Source organism: Triticum aestivum, chromosome 5B (assembly GCF_018294505.1).
Source record: "Triticum aestivum cultivar Chinese Spring chromosome 5B, IWGSC CS RefSeq v2.1, whole genome shotgun sequence".
In the NCBI taxonomy this organism is placed as follows: domain Eukaryota; kingdom Viridiplantae; phylum Streptophyta; class Magnoliopsida; order Poales; family Poaceae; genus Triticum; species Triticum aestivum.
This window is the reverse complement of record NC_057807.1, coordinates 502,095,515-502,123,247: the sequence shown is the minus strand read 5'-3', so window position 1 is coordinate 502,123,247 and position 27,733 is coordinate 502,095,515. Positions and strand designations below refer to the sequence as shown.

The 27,733-nt window shown below is 46.3% G+C and overlaps 3 protein-coding genes across 6 annotated transcripts; all 3 read right to left on the bottom strand.

The window, feature by feature from the left end:
• Positions 1–6,546: 6,546 nt before the first annotated feature.
• LOC123112789 (protein TILLER ANGLE CONTROL 1) lies at positions 6,547–11,353 on the bottom strand. 3 transcript variants are annotated; one of them, XM_044533881.1, is made up of 6 exons: positions 10,719–11,353; positions 9,172–9,379; positions 8,939–9,005; positions 8,232–8,845; positions 7,817–7,937; positions 6,547–6,878 (listed from the first exon to the last, which is right to left on the bottom strand). In XM_044533881.1, exons 2-5 carry the CDS (start codon positions 9,181–9,183, stop codon positions 7,848–7,850), a joined length of 783 nt encoding a protein of 260 aa, XP_044389816.1. In that variant the 5' UTR covers positions 9,184–9,379; positions 10,719–11,353; the 3' UTR covers positions 6,547–6,878; positions 7,817–7,847. The 3 variants fall into 3 exon arrangements, with proteins under 3 accessions (XP_044389816.1, XP_044389818.1, XP_044389817.1); XM_044533883.1 differs by lacking the exon at positions 9,172–9,379; XM_044533882.1 differs by lacking the exon at positions 10,719–11,353 and having other exon boundaries at positions 9,172–10,268.
• Positions 11,354–11,610: 257 nt separating this feature from the next.
• LOC123112788 (uncharacterized) lies at positions 11,611–13,654 on the bottom strand. The gene is made up of 3 exons (XM_044533880.1): positions 13,202–13,654; positions 11,988–12,351; positions 11,611–11,898 (listed from the first exon to the last, which is right to left on the bottom strand). Exons 1-3 carry the CDS (start codon positions 13,544–13,546, stop codon positions 11,717–11,719), a joined length of 891 nt encoding a protein of 296 aa, XP_044389815.1. The 5' UTR covers positions 13,547–13,654; the 3' UTR covers positions 11,611–11,716.
• On the bottom strand, positions 12,133–16,732 carry LOC123112787 (uncharacterized). Of its 2 annotated transcripts, XM_044533879.1 has the most exons (3): positions 15,512–16,732; positions 14,013–14,219; positions 12,133–12,351 (listed from the first exon to the last, which is right to left on the bottom strand). In XM_044533879.1, exon 1 carries the CDS (start codon positions 16,676–16,678, stop codon positions 15,566–15,568), a length of 1,113 nt encoding a protein of 370 aa, XP_044389814.1. In that variant the 5' UTR covers positions 16,679–16,732; the 3' UTR covers positions 12,133–12,351; positions 14,013–14,219; positions 15,512–15,565. The 2 variants fall into 2 exon arrangements, with proteins under 2 accessions (XP_044389814.1, XP_044389813.1); XM_044533878.1 differs by lacking the exon at positions 12,133–12,351 and having other exon boundaries at positions 13,798–14,219.
• Positions 16,733–27,733: the final 11,001 nt, after the last annotated feature.

Genomic DNA, 27,733 nt, shown 5'->3' with positions numbered 1-27,733 from the left:
CGCAGGTCATACAATAAATTAAGAAAACTCCTATGGCTCCTGCCGGTTGTCATACTCATCGACATGCAAGTCGTGATTCCTATTACAAGAACATGATCAATCTCATACATCACATATATCATTCATCACATTCTTTTGGCCATATCACATCACGGAGCATACCCTGCAAAAACAAGTTAGAAGTCCTCTAATTGTTGTTGCATGTTTTACGTGGCTACTATGGGTTTCTAGCAAGAATGTTTCTTACCTACGCAAAAGCCACAACGGTGATATGCCAATTGCTATTTGCCCTTCATAAGGACTCTTTTCATCGAATTTGATCTAACTAAAGTGGGAGAGACTGGCACCCGCTAGCCACCTTATGCAACAAGTGCATGTCAGTCGGTGGAACCTGTCTCACGTAAGCGTACGTGTAAGGTCGGTCCGGGCCGCTTCATCCCACAATGCCGCCAAATCAAAATAAGACTAGTAAAGATAGGCATATTGAACAAACCAACGCCCACAACTACTTGTGTTCTACTCGTGCATAGAATCTACGGATAGACCTAGCTCATGATGCCACTGTTGGGGAACGTAGCAATAATTCAAAATTTTCTACGCATCACCAAGATCAATCTAGCAGATTCTAGCAACAAGAGAGAGAGAGAGAGAGAGAGGATGAGCATCTTCATACCTTTGAAGATCGCTAAGCAGAAGCGTCACTAGAATGCGGATGAGGGAGTCATACTCGCGGCGATTCAAATTGCGAAAGATCTGATCTAACGCCGAACAAACGGCGCCTACATGTTCAACACACGTATAGCATGGGGACGTCTCCTCCTTATTGATCCAGCAAGGGGAGAGGAGAAGTTGAGGGAGAGCTCCGGCAGCACGACGGCGTGGTGGAGGAGCTTGCAGTTTTCCGGCAGGGCTTCGCCAAGCACTACTATGGAGGAGGAGGTGTTGGGGAGGGGAGGGCTGCGCCAGGGGAAGTGTGTGGCAGCCCTCCCTCCTCCCCTCTATTTATAGGGGCAAGGGAGAGGGGGGACGGCCCCCTCCAGATGGATCTAGAGGGGGGGCAAGGGGGAGGCTTGTCCCCCAAGCCAAAGGGCGCGCCCCCTTTAGGGTTCCCCCCCAAACCCTAGGCGCATGGGCCCTAGGGGGGTGGCGCCCATCCCACTTAGGGGCTGGTTCGCCTCCATATTCAGACCATAGGGCCCTCCGGGGCAGGTGGAACCTCCCGATGGTCTCGGTACAATACCGATATACCCCCGAACATTTCCAGCGACCGAATAAGGACTTCCCATATATAAATCTTTATCTCCGGACCATTTCGGAACTCCTCGTGACGTCCGGGATCTCATTCAGGACTCCGAACAACATTAGGTAACCGCATACTAATTCCCATAACAACTCTAGCGTCACCGAACCTTAAGTTTGTAGATCCTACGAGTTCGGGAATCATGCAGACATGACCGAGACATCTCTCCGGCCAATAACCAGCAGCGGGATCTGGATACCCATGTTGGATCCCACATGTTCCACGATGATCTCATCGAATGAACCACGATGTCGGGGATTCAATCAATCCCGTATACAATTCCCTTTGTCAATCGGTATGTTACTTGCCCGAGATTCGATCATCAGTATCCCAATACCTCGTTCAATCTCGTTACCGGAAAGTCACTTTACTCGTTCTGTAATGCATGATCCCGTGACTAAATGCTTAGTCACATTGAGCTCATTATGATGATGCATTACCGAGTGGGCCCAGAGATACCTCTCCGTCATACGGAGTGACAAATCCCAGTCTCAATTCATGCCAACCCAACAGACACTTTCGGAGATACCTGTAGTGTACCTTTATAGCCACCCAGTTACGTTGTGACGTTTGGTACACCCAAAGCATTCCTACGGTATCCGGGAGTTGCACAATCTCATGGTCTAAGGAAATGATACTTGACATTTAAAAAAGCTTTTAGCAAACGAACTACATGATCTTGTGATATGCTTAGGATTGGGTCTTATCCATCACATCATTCTCCTAATGATGTGATCCCGTTATCAATGACATCTAATGTTCATGGTCAGGAAACCATAACCACCTATTGATCAACGAGCTAGTCAACTAGAGGCTCGCTAGGGACATATTGTGGTCTATGTATTCACACATGTATTATGGTTTTCGATCAATACAATTATAGCATGAACAATAGACAATTATCATGAACAAGGAAATATAACAATAACCATTTTGTTATTGCCTCTAGGGCATATTTCCAACAATTATATTACTTACACTAAAAAGTACTAGACAATCTTAATTTTTTGCACAGAAAGAAATAAAGAAGTCATTGCAATTGCCGGAAATACTGAGCCTACTAAAGGCACGAAAAATAGAAGGTAAGTTTAAATCCGTCATGGAATAGGTGTCTCAATTCAAATTTACTGATCTCGAAAGATAGGAAAGATCTCCCTCCAAGCCCTAAATATGACTTTCATCGAATATGGCTTTCCACAGAATTATATAGGGATCTATGAGATCGAGTATGGAATTCTGTTTACTCACTTTAAATTGAGTATCCGTTTCCCTCATTTTTCCCACTAGGATCGGAAATCCTGTATTTTCCATATCCATATGATCGAGTCCTTAGGTTTCCGAAATAGCGTAATGGAAAAAGAAGTGCTTCGAATCATTGCTATTTGACTCGAACCTGTTCTAAAAAAGTCGAGGTATTTCGAATTGTTTGTTGACACGGACAAAGTAAGGGAAAACCTCTGAAAGAATTTCCATACTGACCTAGGACATATAAGAGTTCCGAATCGAATCTCTTTAGAAAGAGGATCTTTTGTCTCATGGTAGCCTGCTCTAGTCCCCAAATTCAAAGAAACCCTGGAATTAAAGAAGGCAATCCCGAGTCAAATCCGCGTTTTGAGAAAACAAGGGGTTCTCGAACTAGAATACAAAGGAAAATGATAGGTGCAGAGACTCAATGGAAGTTGTTCTAACGAATCGAGTGAGTTACGTTGTGTTTACCAAAAGTTCCTATATAAATGGAAAATGCCCTACCTTTGAGTGCAGTTTGAACTATTGATTTACGTAATTGGAAGTAACCAATTAGGTTTACAACGAAACCTAGAAATCGACCACTGATCCAATTTGACTACCTCTACGGGATAGACCTCAACAGAAAACTGTTGAGTAACGGTAGCAAGTGATTGAGTTCAGTAGTTCCTCATAGAAAATTATTGACTCTAGAGATATGGTAATATGGAGAAGACAACATTGTTTGAAGCACGCACAGAACCAAAGCGCCTCTTGTTTCAAAGAGGAGGACAGGTTGTTCACATTTAATTTGATGGTCAGAGGCAAAGCAAATTTATCTTATCCTTGTTTGTTCCTTTCTTTAGATAAATACTTAAAAATCCCCTTACAATAACAAATCCAATTTAGAAGGGACTTCCTCCCCGTGTTGGTAAAACAAAAGATATCTATTCTAGTTCTATCATCAGCTATGGGTTCGAATCTACGAGAAATTCTAGAAAATATTTCCTACCCTGAAATTTTCTTGTCTTTCCTGAATGCTAAGGAGAAGAAGAGGAGGGAAGTCCACTACGTACTTCATATATCTATTTCATACATATGAATATGAAAGCCTTTAGTCCCAAACAAGTTGGAGTAGGCTAGAGGTGAAACACATATAAGATCTCGCGACCAACTCATGGCTCTGGCACATGGATACCAAGCTTCCACGCACCCTTGTCCATAGTTGGTTCTTTGGTGATACTCCAATCCTTTAGGTCTCTCTTAACGGGCTCCTCCCATGTCAAATTCGGTCTACCCCGACCTCTCTTGACATTCTCCGCATGCCTTAGCCGTTCTCTATGCATTGGAGCTTCTGGAAGCCTGCGTTGAATATGCCCAAACCATCTCGGACGATGTTGGACAAGCTTCACTTCAATTGGTGCTACCCCAACTCTATCTTGTATATCATCATTCCAGACTTGATCCTTCCTCGTGTGGCAACACATCCATCTCATGAATTGATAAAACATTCCTACAAAAATATTCTACCACTTATACTTTATGATATTCTTATCAGATTGGATGGCAAAGATTTCTCATTTTATCTCCTTTTTGTGAATGTAATAAATTACTTTGATTTAGAATAGCATGCTTACTTTAATTTCTAAAAATAATTTGAGGCTTATATTAGTTTGGAACAATTAGAAAGTCTAAAAACAAAACCCTTTATTTTGAAAAACAAACGACAATGAATCAGGTCCGACGGCGGGTTTTCCAACATGCCGTACAAGGAGCTCTAGGAACTCCGAATAGTTGTTTGAATACCGAGTTACATTTCTGTATGATATGGTGTATGTAGATCTAATTCTTATACAAAGAAACTTTCTCGTTTCACTTTGTCTCGCTTTCTCTAGAATATCTAGAAAAAGAAATAGCTCTTCCTTTATTTAACTTTAATAATAAAATAATAAAAGACTATTAAATAAAAATGAGAATACTACTAAATTAGAACCTAATTAAGATAGCAGGACTAATCATTGGTTTAGTTTTTCTATACTAATTAAAACTTACTACCTATGGAGCAATATGGATAAAAGAAAATAAGTTTTTATCCGCGAAGCCTCCGCCAAGATCCAATTTATTGAAACCCATATTAAAATTCTATCATATGAATGAAACATAGTTTGAAAAAGACGACTAAACAAGTTTGCTTAAAACTTATTTATTCTTAAATTTCCACCCTCAACGGATGGCCCGAGATGATCAATCTTGAAGTGAGAAGAGAAGGATTGACTCTTCCTCAGTAAATAAACTATCAACCTCCAAAAAAGTTTAATTAATTTAATTACTAGAATTAGAATTCTAGTAGTAATATATTTTTTCATTACCAAAAACAACTAACTATATAACTAAATAAACTATTCCAATGGAAAGATCGAAAGTTTTTGGTAGTTATAGAATTCTCGTACTTCTTCGATTCGAATACCAAAAGGAAGAAAAAATATGACTAAGTGATTTTATAGTAGAGGCATATCCTGAATGTGCCCTATAGATCCCTTTTTTACATAAATCCCGTGAATTAACTTGGGTCACATGTGTGGTTTTGGCTGTTTTGACCGCATCATTTGGTGTAACTGGTTATTCTTTGCCTTAGGATCAAATTGGCTATTGGGCAGTCAAAATTGCGATAGGTGTACCTGACGCCATTCCGATAATAGGATCGCCTTTAGTGGAGTTATTACACGGAAGTGCTAATGTGGGCCAATCCACTTTGACTCGTTTTTATACTTTACATATTTTTGTACTGCCTCTGTTTACTGCCATATTTACTATAAGACTACTAAAAAAATAAAACAAGAAAAATATATTTGAATGATTAAATTACTGCTTTAGAATATTCAACTGACCAGTTAACTTCTTATAACATACTCTATTCTTCTTTGCCAAATAAGCCAGCAAACGTGGACATTTTCATTTTTTGTCGATTATTTATCAAGAAAGCAAAAGGGGTTCTTATCAAATCCACCATAAAATTGGAAAGAAGCATAAAGTATGTAGACCTGACTCCTTTAATGATGCCTCTATCCGCTATTCTGATATATAAATTCGATGTAGATGAAATTGTATAAGCAATTTTTTTTGTATTTCCTTAGGCTTAGACCGTGCAAGACAAGAATTTTTCACTATTTACGATTTCATATCCTTAGACTTGGACCATGGGTTGTTTGGGGATTCGATCATGGGCCTGAGCCCAGGCCCATCTACCCGACGGCCTATATAAGAAGGCGCTGGCCAGTGGAGTGACCTAACACTCCCTCTTGCATAACCCTAGCCGTCATCTATTGCTCCTCTTTCTATGCTGCTTCAGGCAATCCCATCCTGACGACCGCGTGCACGGTTTGTCGAGAGAGCAGGTGCCTCCGAAACCCTGTTGTTCGTGGTCCTGCCTGGGAGAACGCAATAAGGTTTTTGGGAAGCGTCTTACGCGACTGCTCCTGACCCGTCCCCGTCTCTGTTCTCCTCTGCTTCCACTACTTCCCCGACATCGACTCCATGGCTGACAACGAAGCTGTCAAGAAGAAGGTCTTGGCTGATGCCGATGTTGCCGCTGCCACGTTGGCCTGGCCAACCGAAGGGTATGATCCATTCATCCCCTATTTGCTCATTCATCTGCTGGCTATATGTATGCTACTCATAGATGTTTCGCTTCTATGTACACGTGCTCACATGCTTAGATATCGGTATGAGATGCATATCGGATTTGTCATATTTACTGTATACTCGTGGATTAGATTAGTTAAAAATGTGCTGATATTTCCAACAGGGCATTCTCTTTCATACAGAAAGACCGAGGGACGAGAGCTTCATGGGTGCGTGGCTTCCTGTTTTACAGTTACTGATCATCACCGTCGTGTGCCCATGCGGCCATGCCGCTGCCGTTTTGGCAGTTTTCGGCTTGGTTCTGTCGGGTATCAATGATATGATCCATGCGAAGATAAACGAGAAGTGTTGACGGGACGGTACCATGCAGACGACGCGAGTGGATAAAGCGGAGGGTTTATTGATACCGACACACGGAGACGACGAGACAGGCAGTACTACGAGAACATCAATCTTACAGGACAGGACACTGCAACTGTAGCTAGCTTTAGCTTTACACACGAATCAACATGTAATTAACATAGACAAGATAGATAGATAGATAGATAGATATAGGCAGCAGGCTATTCTTCGTCACTGGCGGGCGAACAGGCAGCTGATCAGGCACGGAAACATTGTCGACGAACGTAGTACGTTGTGGTTGGATGCTTCTCTCCAGCAACGGAATCCAGATCCGGGGCACTGTAGGGATCCAATGGAATGTAACATGATCCTGCAAAGCAAAAGAGCAATCTCAGTTGCTATCTGCACACAATCAAATCTGTACAGCTTCAACTATACCACGACACAAGGCGATAAAAGAGCATAGACCACAGAGACGTTCGTGTATTGTATGGCCAGGAGGTCCGCTACGGTTGCATGCTCTGTGCATCGTAGTACCAGCCCATAGCCGGCTGCCCCCGACTGTATCAGTTGTGTGTCTGCTAGCGATTTTCAGCCCGTACTCGTCGTTGGGCTCGCCGTTGCGTGGTGCTCTGCGGCACGCAACTCGGCAGCGCCATGTGCTCGAGAAAGCTTGGCGGCATGGCCTAAAGGAGGGAATGCCTCTGTGTTACTATTAGTAGTTTAGTACTACCCCATGCCTTGGTACTACTCCAGGAGTAGTCCCCAGGAGTATCAACTCGTGTCGCTCTTCCTAACAGAGGATCTTCCATGATTGGATAATAAGAGATCGCAGAATGATGAAAGTACTCTGTTCCTATGGGACATCATCTTCCTGACCGGTGGCATTAAAATGACACTCAAACTCACATCATCCTTTCTACTTAAAGCTACCATTCACCTTACTGAAGCTGGCAAAATTCACGTGTTCAGACGTTCTATTATCCCAATGTGTTGCCACGGGCAAGTCTAAACAATGCACAGTTTCTTTATTTCAAATGTGATTCGTATGTCATGACTTAGTCGTTGGGCCCATAAACAAATCTATACTTGACCAAGGGGACCCATTCTACACTAAAACTGTCACAGAAATAGCATAATTTTATTATAAATACTGGGGCCCGAGGAAGAAAATCTTAAGAAACCTTGAAATGGTAAACAAACCATCCACAAGACACCATGCATGTCGATTTGATGACCCTTGAGAAGGGTACATCATTGATATATAATTCAAAGGTCGGATGAAATAAATTCCAGATAGTAGATTACCAGATAAGAGAAAACAAACTTGTCCGCGAGCCTACGCACCAAGCAGAGGAGGTTCCTCTGCATTACAACGTCCACTGAGCTGCTCTGGGTGGATCTTCTTCCCCAGCATCTTCTTCACGGCCTACTTATTCCCACAGATGACCAATACCATCAGGTGATGACAGGTTAGTGACTGTTTGTTATCAAGATAGGCTAAGCTGCATAAAGTTTACTTTCCGGTAAAAAAAAACATGAACAAAATATAAAACACTGTCATGTCCATGGAGTAAAGTGGTGAATTTGAACCACTTCTAGGTAAGTAACAGGCAGTGTAACATCACAGGCTAACATGAATTTGCAGAAGAACTAATGTCCATGTTTCCATAAAATGAGCATAGTTGCAACACATAAAAGATAGGGACGAAGAAAGCCATACTCGACTTAATTTTCTCGTAGCCTTCAGAGGATCTGGCATTGGCTTTATTGGCTTCTTTTTATGTGTCTTTTCCATGCACAATGTAGGTTTTGAAGTGGATGCCCCAGCAATAATGACAGTCTTCTGGTGACTCTCCTTCCCTGTATCGCTTGGTGAGAATGCTTCGGCTGCAAATAGATCAGCAAGTGTAGTTCTCACTTTTTCCACCTTCTCTACCATCAGAAGTGGTTGTTCCTGGATTTTAGCGACATCCTCCACTTCAACTTCACACATCAGGATTTCTTCCTTTACAGAACACGTGAAGTTGTATTCTTTCATCGACGATGAATGCATCTTGGCAGGTTCGGTAGCAGGTTCTGGTGCACTTGGTGCTGTAGCGAATGCCTCTTCTTTGTCCTCACACTTTTCCTCTTCGCACTTTTCTTGGTCCACCTTTTCTTCATCCATGACGATGAACTCATCTTGTTCATGGCGGGCCTCAGGGCAAAGGGAGTTCACGTTGTGGCCAAGCGTGCCAATCGCAAGTATGCCATTAAGAAGCACATCACGGAGCAGCAGGGCTTCAGTGTCTTGCTCAGCCACACTCCCGTGCACAGAGTCTTCCTTCTCCATGGCTGTTCCATTAAAAAATGTTGACAACATAAATAAGAACAAAGAAATGCATGATAGGCATAAAAGGGAGGTATCCAGAGTCCTGACATGCTTACCCTTATTATCATCAATGGTGCAGTACTCCGCATTGGAATGCATCTTCCGATTCAGCCAATTGAACACCTGGTGATGCCATAAGAATACATAGGTCATTAGCAACATCACTGAATACAGGACCAGGGACTTGAATCTTAAATCATAGTTTAGAGGCAGAAACTGCAAAGACCTGTACTTTGCAGCATACACTATACACCGACAAACGGTGTCTCAGCAGGAGTTAAATGTATACCTTTAGGGCCATCTCTCTAGTGCCAATCTGGAGTCAGAGGTGAAAGCCAGACAGTAGCTCAGATCCTCAAATGCAAGGCCTGGTTTTATATAAGCATACCAGTCTCATAATTGAATGGTCCAGGAGACAAAAGAATGGACTTTTGGTTGCAACTGGCTTGGCCTGACTCAAGTGAAGTAAATTCTTTCACTGAGGTGGATATGGACACCTGTGGCACTCTCCCGGTAAGCAAAGGTCAGTCTCGCTAATCACAACAGGTAGTGGATGATTCAGAGATAATCCAACCACCAAACTGTGGCATGATGCATGTGCATACTGGAGCCCTACTGACAGAATCGATCAGATCTAATTGGTTCCTGGTATCATGCAAACTTCTAACGAAGTAGTCACCTCAGGGCCATAGCATGGACCGAGTAGGTGAGCTTTCCTCACAGACAGGACTAGACCAGTATAGTCTTTGTTCTTTAACAACTTACAAAATCCAGATTAAGCACGTGACAGAGTACGGATTAAATTGAAATCCATTAGTTAGTCAGATGCTTGACATCTGTACAGATATCTTCATCATGCTAGCTTTTCAAAGAGATGTTTCCATCTTCATACACTTTACTTTGTTTATATTCTATTCTCAAGATTCTTGCAAATTGCAAAGCTAAGTCTATTATCTAACAGTAAGATGCAGATGCTTTCACTTGGGTTTTGATGTATGGTCTGCTTGTGAACTGTCACACTAATTGTTCATAGAGCAGTAGCCACACAATGGGCTGTCATCGCCCGAGCATGACTGGTAACAGGCAGACAGCCTGCAAGTTGGCAATCATCAATAACTTATTATGGCATTAGAGTGCATAGACAAGTAGCGAGTCCCAGTGTAGAACTACATTGGCAGCTAATGGCTGGCAGATACGTATAACTTGTGGGCAGAATTTCGGTCACATGTCCCCAGTATTTTGCTTGCATTTTTAAAAGTAATAGTACGGTTGCAGGTTGCTAATATCCACATCTTTAGATGTCAATACTGTTTATTCTCTTTTCTTTGCTACAATTTCTCAAGTGATCTATATCAACTTTGCATTCAACCTAGATGGTACAAGAGTAAGAATGCCCCTCCCCAATACCCCCATCCCTCCCTCGGGACTAATTCCTATTCAAATGTTGATGATGTTTTTGGTGCCTTTTTCAAGCTGTATGCCATGTCAAGGCAATCATGTTCTATGAACTGAGATGTTTGATCTTGCATTCCTTATATTGAAGCAAATGAAGAAAATATGTGCAAGCTATTGGGAAAATTTTCTGCTGAAACACGTTAGGAAGTTTCAAGGGTCAGGTTCGAAAAAAATCATTGCATATACAATAGCAAGAGGCAAACATATAGGTGGTTTCATTTGTTCTCTCTCTCTAATTAGCTTACCACATACAAGTTCTCATGACAGACCACGTGTGGCTGTTTGCTCCAAAACTGGTCAACATTAACCATACGTGCAAGATAATACCTCTTTGATCAGGTTATCATCAAAATAATAATACAAGAGAACACGAGAGGTAACCTTTGTCCGTATGACGGTTCATAAGACGCTTTCTCTGCACAATCCCCCACCAGCACCACCATTCAGCATGGAGCTGAGACATGCATGTCTTCTTTGCAATGCCAGCAAGCTCCGACTTTCAACAGTTACAGGCTGCGTCCACAATCCTTGATGGATGAAGATAGCCCCAGGTACATGTAGCCAAATCTCACAAGAGCAGAAATGCCCGTTCTACATCCATCTATCTACAGTAGCAACTTCACGCGGACCCATATTTGTAATGCAATAACATGTCCCCAGGCTCCATCCAGCTTGGCGCTTTATGAAATACCAGAATAACACTGTATCAAAATTCAGCACGGTTCAGCAGCTAGTTGCTCAACAGCAATCAAGAAATGGATGGAACAACAGTAGTAGACAAATACTGTACATAGCATTAATAAGAAAGCTATCACACAATGTTGCTTCTTCATTAGAATTTCAAAACATTGGACGATCATAAGGAGTAGGGAATTCCCACTGCGCAAAGATGAAGATTGATACATGGACATGCCAGTTTTTCTTTTTCTTTTTGAACTGAGAACCGGATACAAGGTTGTGCAACATTTCACAAAAGGCTGGTGCGAAACCTGTGAAACAGATATCGTAAGCGTTTAATTCAAGAGAAAATCAAATATTCCACTGGGACGAAGATCAATGATATGGGAGGAACAGAAACAAATAATTGCATTCGGGGCCAGTCAATCATACAGGACGAACACATACAAAGGAAGCAAAATTCAAGCACACAACAAAGTTGTACTATATCAAAGACACTTATTTTGGGACAGAGGGAGTATAAGATTTGAGGAAACAAGACAAGATACAGCTAATAAACAGAAAGCATTATTTGATAAACTTGAGGAAACGGTGGTTGCACGGGGAAATATTTGCCATCATAAATCTAAGAAATCAGCAATATTACATATTACAATGCAGTAGCCAATATATGTGTTGACATTCCTGATTATTCACAGAACCTATTGTTTCCTTGCAGGGAATGGGCTCAAAAATCTCATCTTAAAACAATAGTCCAGTGCAATAGCAGAAGACAGAAATATAAAAATGCTCCCAACAACACTAACTGCACCATCAAGAGCAAGTGACTTTAAGGCATCAGTGCTCAACTCAAAGGGCCTCCCAGATTCCAACAACGCAAGACCTGCAAGCAATTCAGTTTCAGTGAAGAAAATAACCGTGCAAAGGAATATTTGCCGAGAAGTTTTTAGCAATGTCATCATCTAGTTTTACCTCTAACAACAGCGAATGCGGCAGCAGCTCCCGTTTTAAGCTGGATATTATCCAGATCTCTTCTAACGGCATACCGGAATGTGACTCCAAACAATGCACAACTTATGAGAACAACCGATGATCGAAAAAACAGTTGGGGCAAACTGTGGACTTCATAGGAAGATATGGGCAAACTAGCCAGAACACCGATTATAGAGGAAATTGCTGCAGCTTTTGCAGATTCAAGCCTCTCACTATCTTTATCGATATCTGCTCCACCTGACGTATTCCAAAAGCTTCGATCCTCAAGGCTAGAAGTCAAGGTACGCTGTGCTTCATCAATCATTTCTCTTGCCTGTAGCAATTCCCGCTGTGACTCTGCAATCTTGTTTAAGTAATGCAGCATTATAAACATATAGTATATTATGAAGAAATGCATCAAGCAAGAAAAAACTGATGTCTTCCTATGACTATTGAAGGAAAGGTATTTTGATGATCACAGAACTGTACGATCATATAAAGTTGATATCACAACCAATAAATCATTCTGCTTCATCATCACGGGACCACATGAACATGGCACATGCCACTAGTACTTTATGTTGGAAGAAGAAATGGAAGCATCTCATTATCTCAGTTTACCAAACAAACAACAGGGCGTCCTGAAGCCTTGAACCAAAAAGGGTGGAAAAGTCTACTGATAGAAGCTAATATGGCACCCATCAGGCTTCTTAAAACTATCTAGACTCAACAAGTTCTTCTCTCGTCTGTGAGCAAATAAAACTCAAGCATTGCACGGCACACATTCCCTGCATCTAGTCCGTCTATCGCAGTCCCACCGCTCTGCACGGCACACATTGCATTGACGAACCACATGCGCCTACTGAGAGCTTCTATTGTTTGGCCAATTAAAGAGCACCATTCATCGTCCTTCAAGTTCGTCGGCGCCACATTAGTTCAAACACAAGAGCGGCGATCACCAAACATGGTAGAGACATGGTAGGCAGCGGTACTACCATACGTCCATATCCACAGTAGCGTAGAATCGCGCCAGAAATAAGCAGCGGCGCGCTGAGGGTGACGGTGGCGGTCCGTGCTACGTACCGCCCACTGGCCGCTCACGTATGGTCGCCCTCCTACGAGTGACCCACGCAACGCCAGAGCACCACTGGTCGAGCCGAGCAGGCAAAGCATCGAACAGGTTGCGTGCAGCCGCGGCGCATGATGTCGCGTACCTCGTCCCGGCGCCTCTCGAGGCGGCGGACCTCCTCGGTGGCGAGGCGGGCGGCGGCCTCCTGGCGCTCGATGTCCGCGAGCTTGGCGCGGGCGAGCTCCACGCGGCGCTCAGCGGCCTCGACCCCGTCCAGCAGCGCCCGGTTCTCCTCGCGCCGCAGCAGCTCGTCCACCTTCTCCCCGACCGCCGAGCTCAGCCACTCCGCGCCGGGGGCGCCTTCGCCCGCGCCCTCGCCGGGGGCGCACCTCCCGCGGACGCCGCGAAGGTGGCGGCATCGCGCGGCGAGCGGCCTCGCGGGGACGAGAGGCGGCGGGATGAGCGGGCGGAGGAGCGCGGCGTGCGGCATCGTGCCGTGGTGTGCGTTTCTCGGCTACAGCGTGCTCAGCTCTGCTGCGGTTTGGATTGGACGAGGACGGCGACGAGTTCCATTCCACTCACCGCCTGCCGCTCACTGCACGTGGGACCCGCACAAAAACAGACAGAGTGCCCCTAGGCAACGGCCTCTGGAAGAACGTTTTATTTCAAAAAATAAAGCATCAGGTTCAAAAAAAGCATGGAAGAATGTTTTATTTCAAAAAAAACATGAAAATACAGCAATTTAAGGACGTACAACATTAGTGTAGATACTGCATTTGCATTATGCAGCCCTGTTTGGACCGTTGAAATTTCGACAGAAACGGCTCGAAATTCCCACAAGAACCAGAAAAACATACATGTTCTCGTAGCATAAGAAACTTTGACAGGAGACGTACAACATAAACAACATATATGAATTGTCACAGGAATTTGCAGGGAAGGTCCAGCTGTGTTACCATGCTTCTCTTTGATACTCTGCTGTTTGTTGCTCTATAGCACCAGATGTCAACAGCAAGGTAAAAACAAGGTAACACAAAGGAAAGACCGACAACTTCGAAGATGGCCAGGTTTATCAGCATCCGGATGACCTTCAGTAGCCCCACACATGGATCACATTCAGCAGCAATCAATCCATTTGCACGCAGCTGGTTAGGATCAACGGCCTGGAAATCAAACGATGCAGAGAAGTTTAGCTTACAGAATTTACGACGCAGTACAAGTTTCAGTCGTTTCGCACCCCAACCAGCGTGCTACTTGGTAGGAGTATAATTGCTCCACGGGCATTTTCCGCTTAAGCAGACATAACATATGTTGTTGCAGATACAAATGACACACTCAGTCCAAGCAGCTCGAATAAGCATATGAACATTCTCGGACCTAAATGTTATGATTAGGGAGCATAGTTGAAGCGTATTGGATTCTGATTTCTGACTAACCTAAGTCAAAGGTCTGCTTCTATTTCACATTATGAACATGTATCCAGACCTCAAAAAGTGATTATCTGAAATGTCACACAAGTTTGCACAAACATAAGCTTCTGGTACATATCTGTAGGAACCGTGTAAATAAATTAGGAATTGTTTGGATTCCTCTTATCTCACCAACGTGACTTTTGAGGGCAGGTAATCATGTAACCAAATTTGAACCTGTTCGAATGTGACTTCTCTATGATAGTTCTACTCTTAAATGGGTTTAAAAGTAGAGTGTAGTCTAAGTCTTAACTGTTTCTAGCAGGAATACAACTCCTAGTATTAAGAGTACAGCTCATATAAGAATACTAATGTTTCAATGTTCGCTATTATCGGTCTTCTTGCTACCATAGAACTAACTGTAACAATTCTACAGGATTTGCAGCATTACACGCATTATTACATTCAGAAACAAACAAGTTAAGAGGGCCACTGGTTTAATCTGAAAACAGAAGCCGGCCAACATCCATGACTAAACTCCTCTAAGATGATACAAATTTATCTCAATATTGCCTCCAACTCTGAAATATTCCCCATTGTACATATGTCTACACAGGCGATACATTCATATGTTATGAAGACTCTTAACCATACACTACCAAGAAACGTGTAAGTATAACCATCTGATCTGAATTCCTGGGATATTTGGAAATTTCACAAAAGGTGGTGGCACAGTTCTTCCATATGATACCTGACCTTACTCACTATTGCAGCAATCTCAAATCAGTACGGCAAGAAAGAGGCTAAATAAGCTTCAGAGTTCAGAGAGATTGCGACGAATTGCATAATACCTAAATAAATATTGTCTGCATTCACCAAAGTATCATTATTTCCTATAATCAAGTTCAACAAGTGTGTTCTGTTAGTGTTCACTACCTCAACCAAGATAGCAGTTAACAGGCACACAAAAGATCTTCATGAAGTGTCTATTATACAGAATTGACATGGTAAAATTTAGCAACAGCAAGCCCAGGGATCAAATTTACCTTTTCTTACTTCATGTCAGCATCACTGTTCTTCAATAATCTGGGTAACCTTTCTCAGGCTGGCATCAAGCTGGGAAAGACCCAAACCGGAGGTCTGAGAGGTGAATCGCTGTTCAGGGGTGGTGCGCCCGCATATTCAGCATAGCAGACATCACAAGTTCCATTAACCAAGGAATACTCGTACCATTCGCCCAAGCGTCGCCCAGCTGCATATATGCAATCACCTCGAATCCCAGGGAAACCTGGGCCGATGCAAGCCGCGAATCCGTGGAACCCAAGAAACAATGTTCGCCCACCCAAGCTTGTTATCATCACCCATTTTCCCTCCCCGGGCACCCACCGGAAAACACGGTACACAACCGTCTCTGCCTGTTCCTCGCTGATGAGCAACACCTCGCCGTCGCACTCCCCGAGCATGAACCGCTCCCCCACCGGCCGGTTCTCCTCATCATGCTCTCCTCCAAGGAATGACAACTCCAGCGAACTTTCGGACAGCTCCAGCGTGGCAAGACGGAGGCCAACCAGGGCGTAGAGGGTGGCGTCAACGAAGATCAAATCGTCGAACACGTGGGGCGCATCGGCGGTGGCCACACGCCAGAGCGCATCCCCGGGGCGGCAGTGCTGGACGGTGGACCTGCCGGGCAGGAAGAGCACGACGAGGAGGTCGGCAGAGAGGATGGCCCGGGAGAAGGGGGTGGGGACCCTGGGGAGGCGCTGCTGGTCGCCGGTGAAGAGGTGGAGGAGGAGGAGCCTGGGGGGGTACTGGGCGGCCGCGGTGGTGGCGGTGACGAGGAAGCCGTGGGCGTAGAGGAGGGTGAGGCGGGAGGGCGGTAGGTGGTGGCCCCAGGGGAGGCGGAAGCGGTGGAGGCGGCGGAGGCGGGGGTGGAAGAGCGCCTCGGCGAAGGAGGGGTAGAGGGAGACGGGGAGGAGCGGGGCCTGGGAGGCGAGGTGGGGGCGGGACGCCGGGAGGAGCGCGCGGTAGTCGCGGCAGGAGGCGCGGAGGGAGAAGAAGTCCTCCAGGGAGGTGAGGCGACGGGCGATGTCCGGGAGGAGGTCCGGCGGAGGGGACGGCGTGTGGCCGGAGGAGGCGGGGGTCGAAGAGGAGGAGGCGACCGCCGGTGGTATGTGGCGACGCCGACGCTTCTCCATCGCCATTTCTCCTGCCATTTTTCAGCTTTCTTTTCCCCTTCTGGGAATTCCCTGTCACCCAAGGAGACCGATAGAAACGGGGAAGACTCTCCCGCACCGTCATTGGCTGTGGGCTCGCAGCCCATGGCCCATGTCATGGCCAATGTTTTTCTTGTCCAGCAACATATCGTATCCGATTCTCAAAAAGAAATAATATGTAAAAAGAAAAAACTTCCCCTAAAAAATGTAAGAAGAAAAAACTACTACTTCCTTCAATCCAAATTAATTGACGTTGGTTTAGTACAAAATAAAATTGTACTAAGGGCATATTCTGATCCTGCAACTTCTCAGAAACTTCTCAGATTCAGGTCGCGTTTAGTTCACATGAATTGGTGCCTGGAGCCAGCCTGGATACTAGCAATTTTGTGTCTGCCTAGACATGAAGTGTTTGGTTGCATATCTAGCTAAAAAAGGTTTACGATGGAAAAGGCATTTGTGTCAGACCTGGCCCACAAAAAATCCAGCTAATTAAAGTAAGAATTGTTGCCAGGCAGCACCCAAGTGACCCATTCGGCCAGGCTAATCAAGGTGCCTGGGCACCAGCCAGGTTAAGCAAAGTTTTCAAATTACCAGGCCAGGCGAGCATCAACTTTTGTGGACTTGGACCAAACATTCTCCAGACAGTTTCCAAGCAGGGTCTAGTCCAGGCACGAAGCGACGAGAACATCAACCAAACACACCCTCAGCTTCTTGCTTGGCTTCTCGCTTCACCTGACGCTGGGAAAGACAGCCCTACAGCTCCTCCTAGCGCTACAGTATGCTGGCAGCCCGTCTGGTGGGACTGCAGGCATGTTCCCAACTTGGGCCGGCTGGAAGCATCCCATTGCGGGAGAGGGGGGGCCAGTCGTTGGGATGCTTCTCCTTGCTCGGAAGACATTCTCGAGCATCAATGGCGTCCGGGGTGAGCTCCTCGCTGACGGCGGGACTAGCGGCGCTGAGGATGGGATCCGAGGGAAAAGGGCTCGGATGGCCGGATTTGTAGGCGAAGGAAAGGATCCCGCCGGCGACGGGAGAGCGGCCCTGGCGGCGGCTGTCGGGGGTCGGGTGCGACATATGCCAAAGGATGGCTTATCATGGTGGGAGCGAGTAGAACGTCGCCGGTGCCTGGAAGCGGGATAAGGCGTAGACACGTACGCCGACGCACTTTACCCAGGTCCATGGCTCTCCTAGGAGATAACACCCCTAGTCCTGCTCTGTGGGATCTCCGCATGATCACTAAGGCACAAGTGATACAATGGTGCTCCTTGAGTTGTGTTCTAGAAGCAGAAGGAGGCAAGGCTAGCTTTCTTCCTGCTCTAGGGCAGTGTCTAGTTCTAATGGAGTGGGAACCCTTTGCATGGGTGTCCTGGGGGTTTTATATAGGCCTACACCCCAGGGGTACAATGGTAATATGGTCGGGTGCTGGACCCGGTTGTCAGTGTCTCTGGCCTCCGGCTTCTCCGCCGGCTGCTGGGGCCCGCCGCCTGGTGGGCCCCCGCCGACCGGTCCGGTACGGAGCCGACAGGACACTCCTGCCACTAGCAGGTCTGGTTGGTGGCTGCTTACTGTAGCCGTGCCGCTAATGACGTGGGCTTGGTCAGCTCAATGTGGCTACAGTCCCGCCGCCTGGTGGGAGGTCACTGTAGCCACACCTTGTCTCTTCAGGTTAATGGCGCGCTTACTTCGAGGGAGGGGACGACCGCCTGCTGGAGGCCGGCCTCCCCCAGATCCGACTGGTTTGGCATCCGCCGTCTTCTAGGCTATCGCTGCCTGATAGGGCCCGCAGCCTGCAGGCCGTACCGACAGGTCGTCGTGGGGAACAGGGCTCCTCCTGTCTGGAGTGACGTTAGGGGAGAGTGGCAACAGTGTCGCACCGTGCGGAGATCTCCGCCTGTACGAGGCACTGTGGCCACGCCAAGCCCAGGATTCGGGGGCGAGGGACTTCACTGTAGCCACGCCTAGTCTTGTCCTCTTGACGGGGGCGCAGACTCTGAGGGCGCCTAGTGCCCGCTTGCACGAGCCATCCTCTCTGGAGGGCGGTTGACTAGAGCCGGCCGCTCTTGGTGTCGTCTGCTGGTAGTTGGCCATCCTCTGGTGGCCGGCCGTTGAGCCAGCCGGCCTCCGGAGGGCGGAGCTTCAGCTTGGGGTATCGCGGGGCGAAGACGGCCCGAAGTTTTGATAAGTTCAGGGTCCCGGGTGAGGCTACCCGTGGCCCATTACTCCGACAGTAGTCCCCGAAGCCGATGAGGCGTTGCGGTCGAGGGGTCGCGGAGTCTCAACGGCTTCCCCCCTCACCAAGATCTGGGAGAATGCTCGATCCGCCTTGTGACGCGCCGGCTGCTGGAGTCGGCTTTGACAAGGTGGGATCGTCGGTCAATTTTGAACACCAAGGCGGGAGACAGGTGGCGTGCCTGCTAAGCTTCCCAGGCCCGCCGCTCGCCACAAGCACGCCACGCGGCGAACGTCAGCCCGGCCAGCCTGCCACCCCACGCTCCTGATGGGACATGACAGTGGGCTGGTCCCGCCACTATCGGGCCTCGGCACGCGGGCAGATCCGCTGCGGCCGGGGTGGGCGGTTGCGATTCCCGTGAGCATTTTAAGGCGCAGTAACTTCACGCGGTAAATGGGGGGTCGTGGGGTCGTGGGCGCAGTTAATCCCATGATCCCGTGCCCCGCCCCCTCAGCTTCGTAGCCCAAGGGCTATAAGTAGGGGGGAAAGGGGAGCGGCGGAGCACGCACGCCCTCCTCCCCACACTCTCTTCCTCCTCTTGCTCCTTCCGCCACTGCTGTTGTCGCTGCCCTAGCGCTCGCGGGGGTGCTGTCGCCGTTCGCCGCCGTCGCGCCCCTACTCCCCTCGCAGCCTGCCCGAGGCTATGGCGCGCGAGAAGGGCGGCGACTGGGACGGCTCGACGGTCATCGAAGACCACATCACCTTCCTCTAGGACACATGTCGGATGCCCAACGTGGCATTCGTCAAGGCGCGGGTGCCGCCGGAGAAGGAGATTTCGCCGGCGCCGAAGGGGAATGAGTGGGTCGTCTTCCGCTCGCACTTCCTCCGTGGCTTCGGCCTTCCGGCGAGCGGATTCCTCTACTCGTTCATGGACTTCTACCACGTCCAGCCGCATCACCTGACGCCCAACACCGTGACCCTGCTCTCCGCCTTCGTCACGGCGTGCGAGGGCTACCTCGGCATCCTCCCCACACTCAAGCTATGGGGGGCGTTCTTCTACGGCAAGCTGGGCACCTCCGCCAAGGACACGGCGGCCGAGTGCGGCGGATTTGTCGTCGTGCGCCAGCCGGCAAAGAGGAATGCCTTCCCAGTCATCAAGTTGTCACACTCGGTAAAACTGTGGCAGTAGTCTTATTTCTACATTGAGAACGTCGACCCGACTGTCAACTTCATCAACCCGGCCTACGAGGCCGCCCCCCCGGCGGGTCTCGGCCCAACTGGGACTATAAGCCGAAGCCGGTGTCGGCAGACGCGGCAGCCGCCATCAGCCGACTCTGGGTGCTCCAGGAGTCGGAGGGCCTCGTGGCCTCCGACCTCCTCATCGCCATCGTCGAGCGCCAGGTCCTCCCGCTTTAGGGCCGCCCTCATCTGATCTATCGGATGAGCGGGCACCGCGACCCGAGCAGGTTGTGTACAAAGGAGATGCCGACTGCTGAGGTTGCGAGGATGGTGAACGAGATCTCCGACCTCAAGGTGTCGGAGGGAGACTGGTGGTTTGGAAAGCGGCCATATTCTCGCGACAACCCGCCGCCTGCCGTAAGTCCCTCGATTTCTTCTTTTAGTTCTGACTTTTGGTCTTGCGCATGGTGTGACGCAACTCTTTTTTCTAGAGTGCAGATTTACATGTTCGCGACAACGACCGCCATCGTGGGGCTGGGTGGTGACTACCTGCCAGACTGGGCAGTGAGCGATGTGGACGAACCCGACTTGGGGGCAGATGCCTTGGAGAACGATGCAGCAAATGGCGGCGATGGAGCAGGCGGCTCCGAGGAGGGCGGCGGTGTGGAGACCTGGCCTGATGACGATGACGACGAAGACGAGCCGCGCCCCTCCCGGAGCACCACCAACACCGGCGCAGGCCCCTCTACCGGGCCGCCCGCCCGAGGCGGCAAGCGCAAGTGGAAGAAAGGCGTCGTCTTGTTCGGCAGCACGCCGAAGAAGCCCAAGAACCCGGCCGCGGCGACTAGGCGGAAAGAAGCCGCGGCCAAGGTGGCCAAGTTCCAACGGCAGCCGAAGGTGCCGCTCATGGTGTCAGCGTAAGTATCCTTCTTACGCTTCCACCTCTTTGCCGATCTGGCCTAAAAACCTTTTGTCTTGTCTTCTTATCTCAGGGCCCCGCTCACCCTCGAGAAGTCGGCCGCCGCCTCGGTCATCAGGTCGGCGGAGACCTCCACCACCAGCCGGCGAATCGATCCGGCCGCCGACCTCCGGGAGGCGCAGGAGCGGAACGCACAGGAGGTGCGCGAGGAACAAGAAGCCGACCGCATGGCAAAGGCAGAGGCAAGACAAGGCCACAACATCGGCGGCAAGGAATCTGACGCAAGCAGAGGCCGATGCCGCGGAGAAGGAGCAGCTTGCAGAGGCCGCACGCCGCCAGGATCCACTGCTCGTGACTCCCTTGAACTCCGCGCCACCTCCGTCGGAGTTTGTGGCAATGACTGAGGGAGCCGGCGACGAGCAGCCGGTCCTAGAGAGGGAGGGCGGCGACGTGGCCATGCCGGACGTCATCGTGCCGCCACCACCAACTGACGGACCGCAGGACGAGCAACCGGCCGCCCCGCCAGTACCACCAGCTGGGGACGTGGTGGTGACGGACCTGATTCCTGAGGTCCGCACGCCCGCGCGCCGCCGTCTTGCGAAGGTGGCCTCGGCACCGCGGCCACTGGACACCGGTGTCACGAGCTCATCGGTCCCCGACACCGAGGCAAGCAGCACCGCGCCAGCGGGTTGGGTGCGCGGAGGCGGGACGGGCGCCCTGAACCAGGCGGCCCTCAACGTCCAGGCCAAGCTTCGGGCCGAAGCCGAAGCCCTCAAGCGATGCAACAAGGCCTTCCTGGATTCGCGGGCAGCCATTGCTCGTCCTCGAGTAGGTAAATGATAAAAACAGAAATTTTGATGTGGAATGCTACCTAGCATAATTCTCAATGTAATTTTCTTTATTGTGGCATGAATGTTCAGATCCAAATGATTCAAGATAAAAGCTTATAAAATATAAAAATAATAATGCTTCAAAGCATACTAACAAATAATCATGTCCTATCAGAATAGCATAGCCAAAGAAAGCTTATCCCTACAAAATCATATAGTTAGGCCATGCTTCATTTTCATTACACAAAAATACTCCCATCGTGCACAACCCCGATGATGAGCCGAGCAATTGTTTCATACTTTTTAACGCGCTTCAACTTTTTTTCAACTCTTACGCAATACATGAGCGTAAGCCATGGACATAGCACTTGGGTGGTAAAAGATGGTGGTTGTGAGGACAAAAAGAGGGAGAAGATAGTCTCACATCAACTAGGCGTATCAACAGGCTATGGAGATGTCCATCAATAGATATCAATGTGAGTGAGTAGGGATTGCCATGCAACAGATGCACTAGAGCTATAAATATATGAAAGCTCAACAAAAAGAACTAAGTGGGTGTGCATCCAACTTGCTTGCTCATGAAGACCTAGGGCATTTTGAGGGAGCCCATCATTGGAATATACAAGCCAAGTTCTATAATGAAAAATTCCCACTTAGTATATGAAAGTGACAACATAGGAGACTCTCTATCATGAAGATCATGGTGCTACTTTGAAGCACAAGTGTGGAAAAAGAGATAGTAGCATTGTCCCTTCTCTCTTTTTCTCTCATTTTTTCTTTTTTCCTTTTTTTTCTTCTTCTTTTTTCTTTGGCCTTTTTTTGGCCTTTCTCTTTTTTCTTTTCTTTTTGTAAAGTCCGAAGTCTCATCCCGACTTGTGGGGGAATCATAGTCTTCATCATCCTTTCCTCACCGAGACAATGCTCTAATAATGAAGATCATCACACTTTTATGGATTTACAACTCAAGAATTACAACTCAAAGCTAGAACAAGATATGACTCTATATGAATGCCTCCAGTGGTGTACCGGAATATGCAATGAATCAAGAGCGACATGTATGAAAATTATGAAGGTGGCCTTGCCACAAATACGATGTCAACTACATGATCATGCAAAGAGCAATATGACAATGATAAAACATGTCATAATAAACGGAACAGTGGAAAGTTGCATGGCAATATATCTCGGAATGGCTATGGAAATGCCATAATAGGTAGGTATGGTGGCTGTTTGTAGGAAGGTAAATAATGGGTGCATGATACCGGTGAAAGTTGCGCGATATAATAGAGGCTAGCAAAGTGGAAGGATGAGTGTGCGTATATCCATGGACTCACATTAGTCATAAAGAACTCATATACTTATTGCAAAAGTCTACTTAGCCCTCGAAGCAAAGTACTACTACGCATGCCCCTAGAGGGATAGATTGGTAGGAAAATACCATCGCTCGTCCCCGACTGCCACTCATAAGGAAGACAATCAAAAGAGCACCTCATGCAACAAATTTGTCACACAACTTTTACCATACGTGCATGCTATGGGACTTGCCAACTTCAACAAAAGTATTTCTCAATTTCATAACTATCCACTAGCATGACCCTAACAATTATCAAGCAACAAATTGATCATAGCATCCAATTCACTTCCTATGATAGTTTTTATTATACCCAACTTGGAGGCTCATCGTTCTAGGAGCAAATTTGTAACCATAGCAAATACCATGCTGTTCTAAAAGACTCTCAAAATAATATAAGTGAAGCATGAGAGACTAGCAATTTCTTCAACATTAATCCACCGTCGTGCTCTAAAAGATATAAGTGAAGCACTAGAGCAAAAACTATCAAGCTCAAAAGAGATAAGTGAAGCACATAGAGTATTCTAGCAAATTCTAATCAAGTGGGATTCTCCCAAAAGGTGTGTACAGCAAGGATGATTGTGGTAAACTAAAAAGCAAAGACTAATATAATACACGACGCTCCAAGCAAAACACATATCATGTGGCGAATAAAAATATAGCTCCAAGTAAAGTTACCAATGAACGAAGACGAAAGAGGGGATGCCTTCCCGGGGCATCCCCAAGCTTAGGCTTTTGGCTATTCTTGAATATCTTGGGGTGCCATGGGCATCCCCAAGATTAGGCTCTTGCCACTCCTTATTCCATAGTCCATAAAAGCTTTACCCAAAACTTGAAAACTTCACAACACAAAACTCAACAGGAAATCTTATAAGCTCCGTTAGTGAAAGAAAACAAAACCACCACATAAGGTACTATAATGAACGCATTCTTTATTTATTTTGGTGTTAAACCTACTATATTCCAGCTTCTCTATGGTTTATAAACTATTTTACTAGCCATAGATGCATCAAAATAAGCAAACAACACACGAAAAACAGAATCTGTCAAAAACAGAACAGTCTGTAGCAATCTGTAACTAACACAAACTTCTGGAACTCTAAAAATCCTACCAAAATAGGAAGTCCTGTACAATTTTTTTATTGATCAGCAGAAAAAAACATCAACGCAAAATAACGTTTCTGTGATTTAACAAAATTAAATTCGTGCGCGCAAAGTTTCTGTTTTTCAGCAGAATCAAATTAACTATCATCATAGGTTATCCTATAGGTTCTACTTGGCACAAACACTAATTAAAACATAAAAACACATCTAAATAGAAGGTAGATGAAAAATTTATTACTAAACAGGAACAGAAAAAAAAACACAAATAGAATTGGGTTGCCTCCCAACTAGCGCTATCGTTTAACGCCCCTAGCTAGGCATAAAAGCGAAGATAGATCTAAGTAGTGCCGTCTTTGGCACTTAATTCATATGTAGCTTGCATGATAGATTCATTAGGTAATTTGACTTTCTTTCTTGGAAAGTGCTCCATGCCTTTCTTTAATGGAAATTTGAATCTAATATTCCCTTCCTTCATATCAATAACGGCACCAATCGTTCTAAGGAAAGGTCTACCAAGAATAATAGGGCATGAAAGATTGCAATCTATATCAACAACGATAAAATCTACGGGCACCAAATTTCTATTTGCAACAATGAGAACATCATTGATCCTTCCCATTGGCTTTTTAATGGTGGAATCCGCAAGGTGCAAATTTAAAGAGCAATCATTAAGATCATGGAAACCTAGAATATCACATAAAGTTTTCGGAATCATGGAAACACTAGCACCCAAATCACACAAAGCAAAACACTCATGATCTTTAATTCTAATCTTTATAGTAGGTTCCCACTCACCATTAAGTTTTCTAGGTATAGAAACTTCCAAATTAAGTTTTTCATCATAAGATTGCACCAAGGCATCAACGATATGTTTGGTAAAAGCTTTATTTTGACTATAAGCATGAGGAGAATTAAATTCCTTGAAATACAACCTTCTAAAGAACAATTATCATAATCAAATTCCTTGAAATCCGAGATAGTGGGTTCAATAATATTTAAAGTCATGACCTCTCCAATCCCACTTTTACCAAATTTAGCCTCAAGATCTAAAAACTCCGAATTATTGGGATGCCTTCTAACTAAAGTTGACTCATCTCCAGTCCCATTATTATCAAGATTCATATTGCAAAACAAAAGATCTAATAGGAGACACACCAATAACTTTAAGATCTTCATCATTATTTTCATCTAACTTTTCTGGTTTGGCAGCCATCTTATTGACTAAGGTAGCTTGCTTATCAGAAATCTTGGCTATAGCATTTTCAAGCCGGGTAATTTGAGAGTTCACACCATAAAATTCTTTATTCATATCATCAAGCTCCTTATTCATAAACCCCAAAAAACCTTTTTTTTTCTTTAAGCTCTTTTCTGAAGAAATTATTATGCTCAAATTGCAAATTCATAAAGCTTATAATATTTGATTCAATCTCTTCCAACCTTCTAAGAAGGTGGTCGGTACTCTTAGGCAAAGCCATAAGGACAAACAGGCACACAAGCAAACAGAAAAAGGCAAGCGAAAAGAGAGAGGAGGAGAGGGCGAATAAAATGGCAAGGGTGAAGTGGGGGAGAGGAAAACGAGAGGCAAATGGCAAATAATGTAAATGCGAGGGAGATGGGTTTGTGATGGGTACTTGGTATGTCTTGACTTGAGCGAAGACATCCCCGGCAACGGCGCCAGAAATCCTTCTTGCTACGTCTTGAGCTTGCTCAAGCTTTCCTTGAAGAGGAAAGGGTGATGCAGCAATAGTAGCATAAGTATTTCCCTCAGTTTTTGAGAACCAAGGTATCAATCCAGTAGGAGGCTCCTCAAAAGTCCCACGCACCTACACAAACAAACAAAGAACTCGCAACCAACGCAATAAAGGGGTTGTCAATCCCTTCACGGCCACTTGTGAAAGTGAGATCTGATAGAGATAGTATGATAAGATAAATATATTTTTGGTATTTTATATTATAGATGCAAAAAGTAAAGATGCAAATAAAAGTAGATTGAAAGCAAATATGATAAAAGATAGACCCGGGGGCCATAGGTTTCACTAGAGGCTTCTCTCAAGATAGCATAACTATTACGGTGGGTGAACAAATTACTGTCGAGCAATTGATAGAAAAGCGAATAGTTATGAGATTATCTAGGCATGATCATGTATATAGGCATCACGTCCACAACAAGTAGACCGACTCCGGCATGCATCTACTACTATTACTCCACACATCGACCGACTCATGCCTGCATCCAGAGTATTAAGTTCATAAAGAACAGAGTAACACATTAAGCAAGATGACATGATGTAGAGGGATAAACTCATGCAATATAATATAAAACCCATCTTTCTATCCTCGATGGCAACAATACAATACGTGCCTTGCAACCCTTTCTGTCACTTGGTAAGGACACCGCAAGATTGAACCCAAAGCTAAGCACTTCTCCCATGGCAAGAAAGATCAATCTAGTAGGCCAAACCAAACTGATAATTCGAAGAGACTTGCAAAGATAACTCAATCATACATAAAAGAATTCAGAGGAGATTCAAATATTTCTCATAGATAAACTTGATCATAAACCCACAATTCATCGGATCTCGACAAACACACCGCAAAAAGAGTTTACATCGAATAGATCTCCACAAGAGAGGGGGAGAACATTGTATTGAGATCCAAAAAGAGAGAAGAAGCCATCTAGCTAATAACTATGGACCCGAAGGTCTGTGGTAAACTACTCACAACTCATCGGAGGGGCTATGGTGTTGATGTAGAAGCCCTCCATGGTTGATTCCCTCTCCGGCGGAGTGCTGGCGAAGGCTCCAAGATGGGATCTCGCGGATACAGAAGGTTACGGTGGTGGAAATTGTGTTTCGGTGGCTTCCTAGATGTTTTCGGGGTACGTAGGCTTATATGGGAGGAAGAAGTACGTCGGTGGCCGCCCGAGGGGCCCACAAGACAGGGGGCGTGCCCAGAGGGGGTGGGCGCGCCCTCCTATCTCGTGGCCGCCTCGGCTGCTTCTTGGCTTGCACTCCAAGTCCTCTGGATCACGTTCGTTCCAAAAATCATGCTCCCGAAGGTTTCATTCCGTTTGGACTCCGTTTGATATTCCTTTTCTTCAAAATATTGAAATAGGCAAAAAAAACAGCAATACGGGCTGGGCCTCCGGTTAGTAGGTTAGTCCCAAAAATGATATAAATGTATAAAATAAAGCCCATAAACATCCAAAAGGAGTAATATAATAGCATGGAACAATCAAAAATTATAGATACGTTGGAGATGTATCAGCCATCCGCGTAAGTTTCTTACTTCTCTTCATTTTGATCTTCTTGCATCCTTCGTGGGGGCGCGCCAGCGCACCCACTGGGTGTAGTCCCCAAGTTTCGGGGCGGCTGCTGAGCAGGCGGTCCGGAACTTTAACTTGTGGGTGTCAAATGCTAACTTTATGTGATATCCCTCTTGCAGGATTACCACAATCTCCGCGCAGCCGCCTTCAACTCCGGGGTCCGGGAGGTGGAGAAGC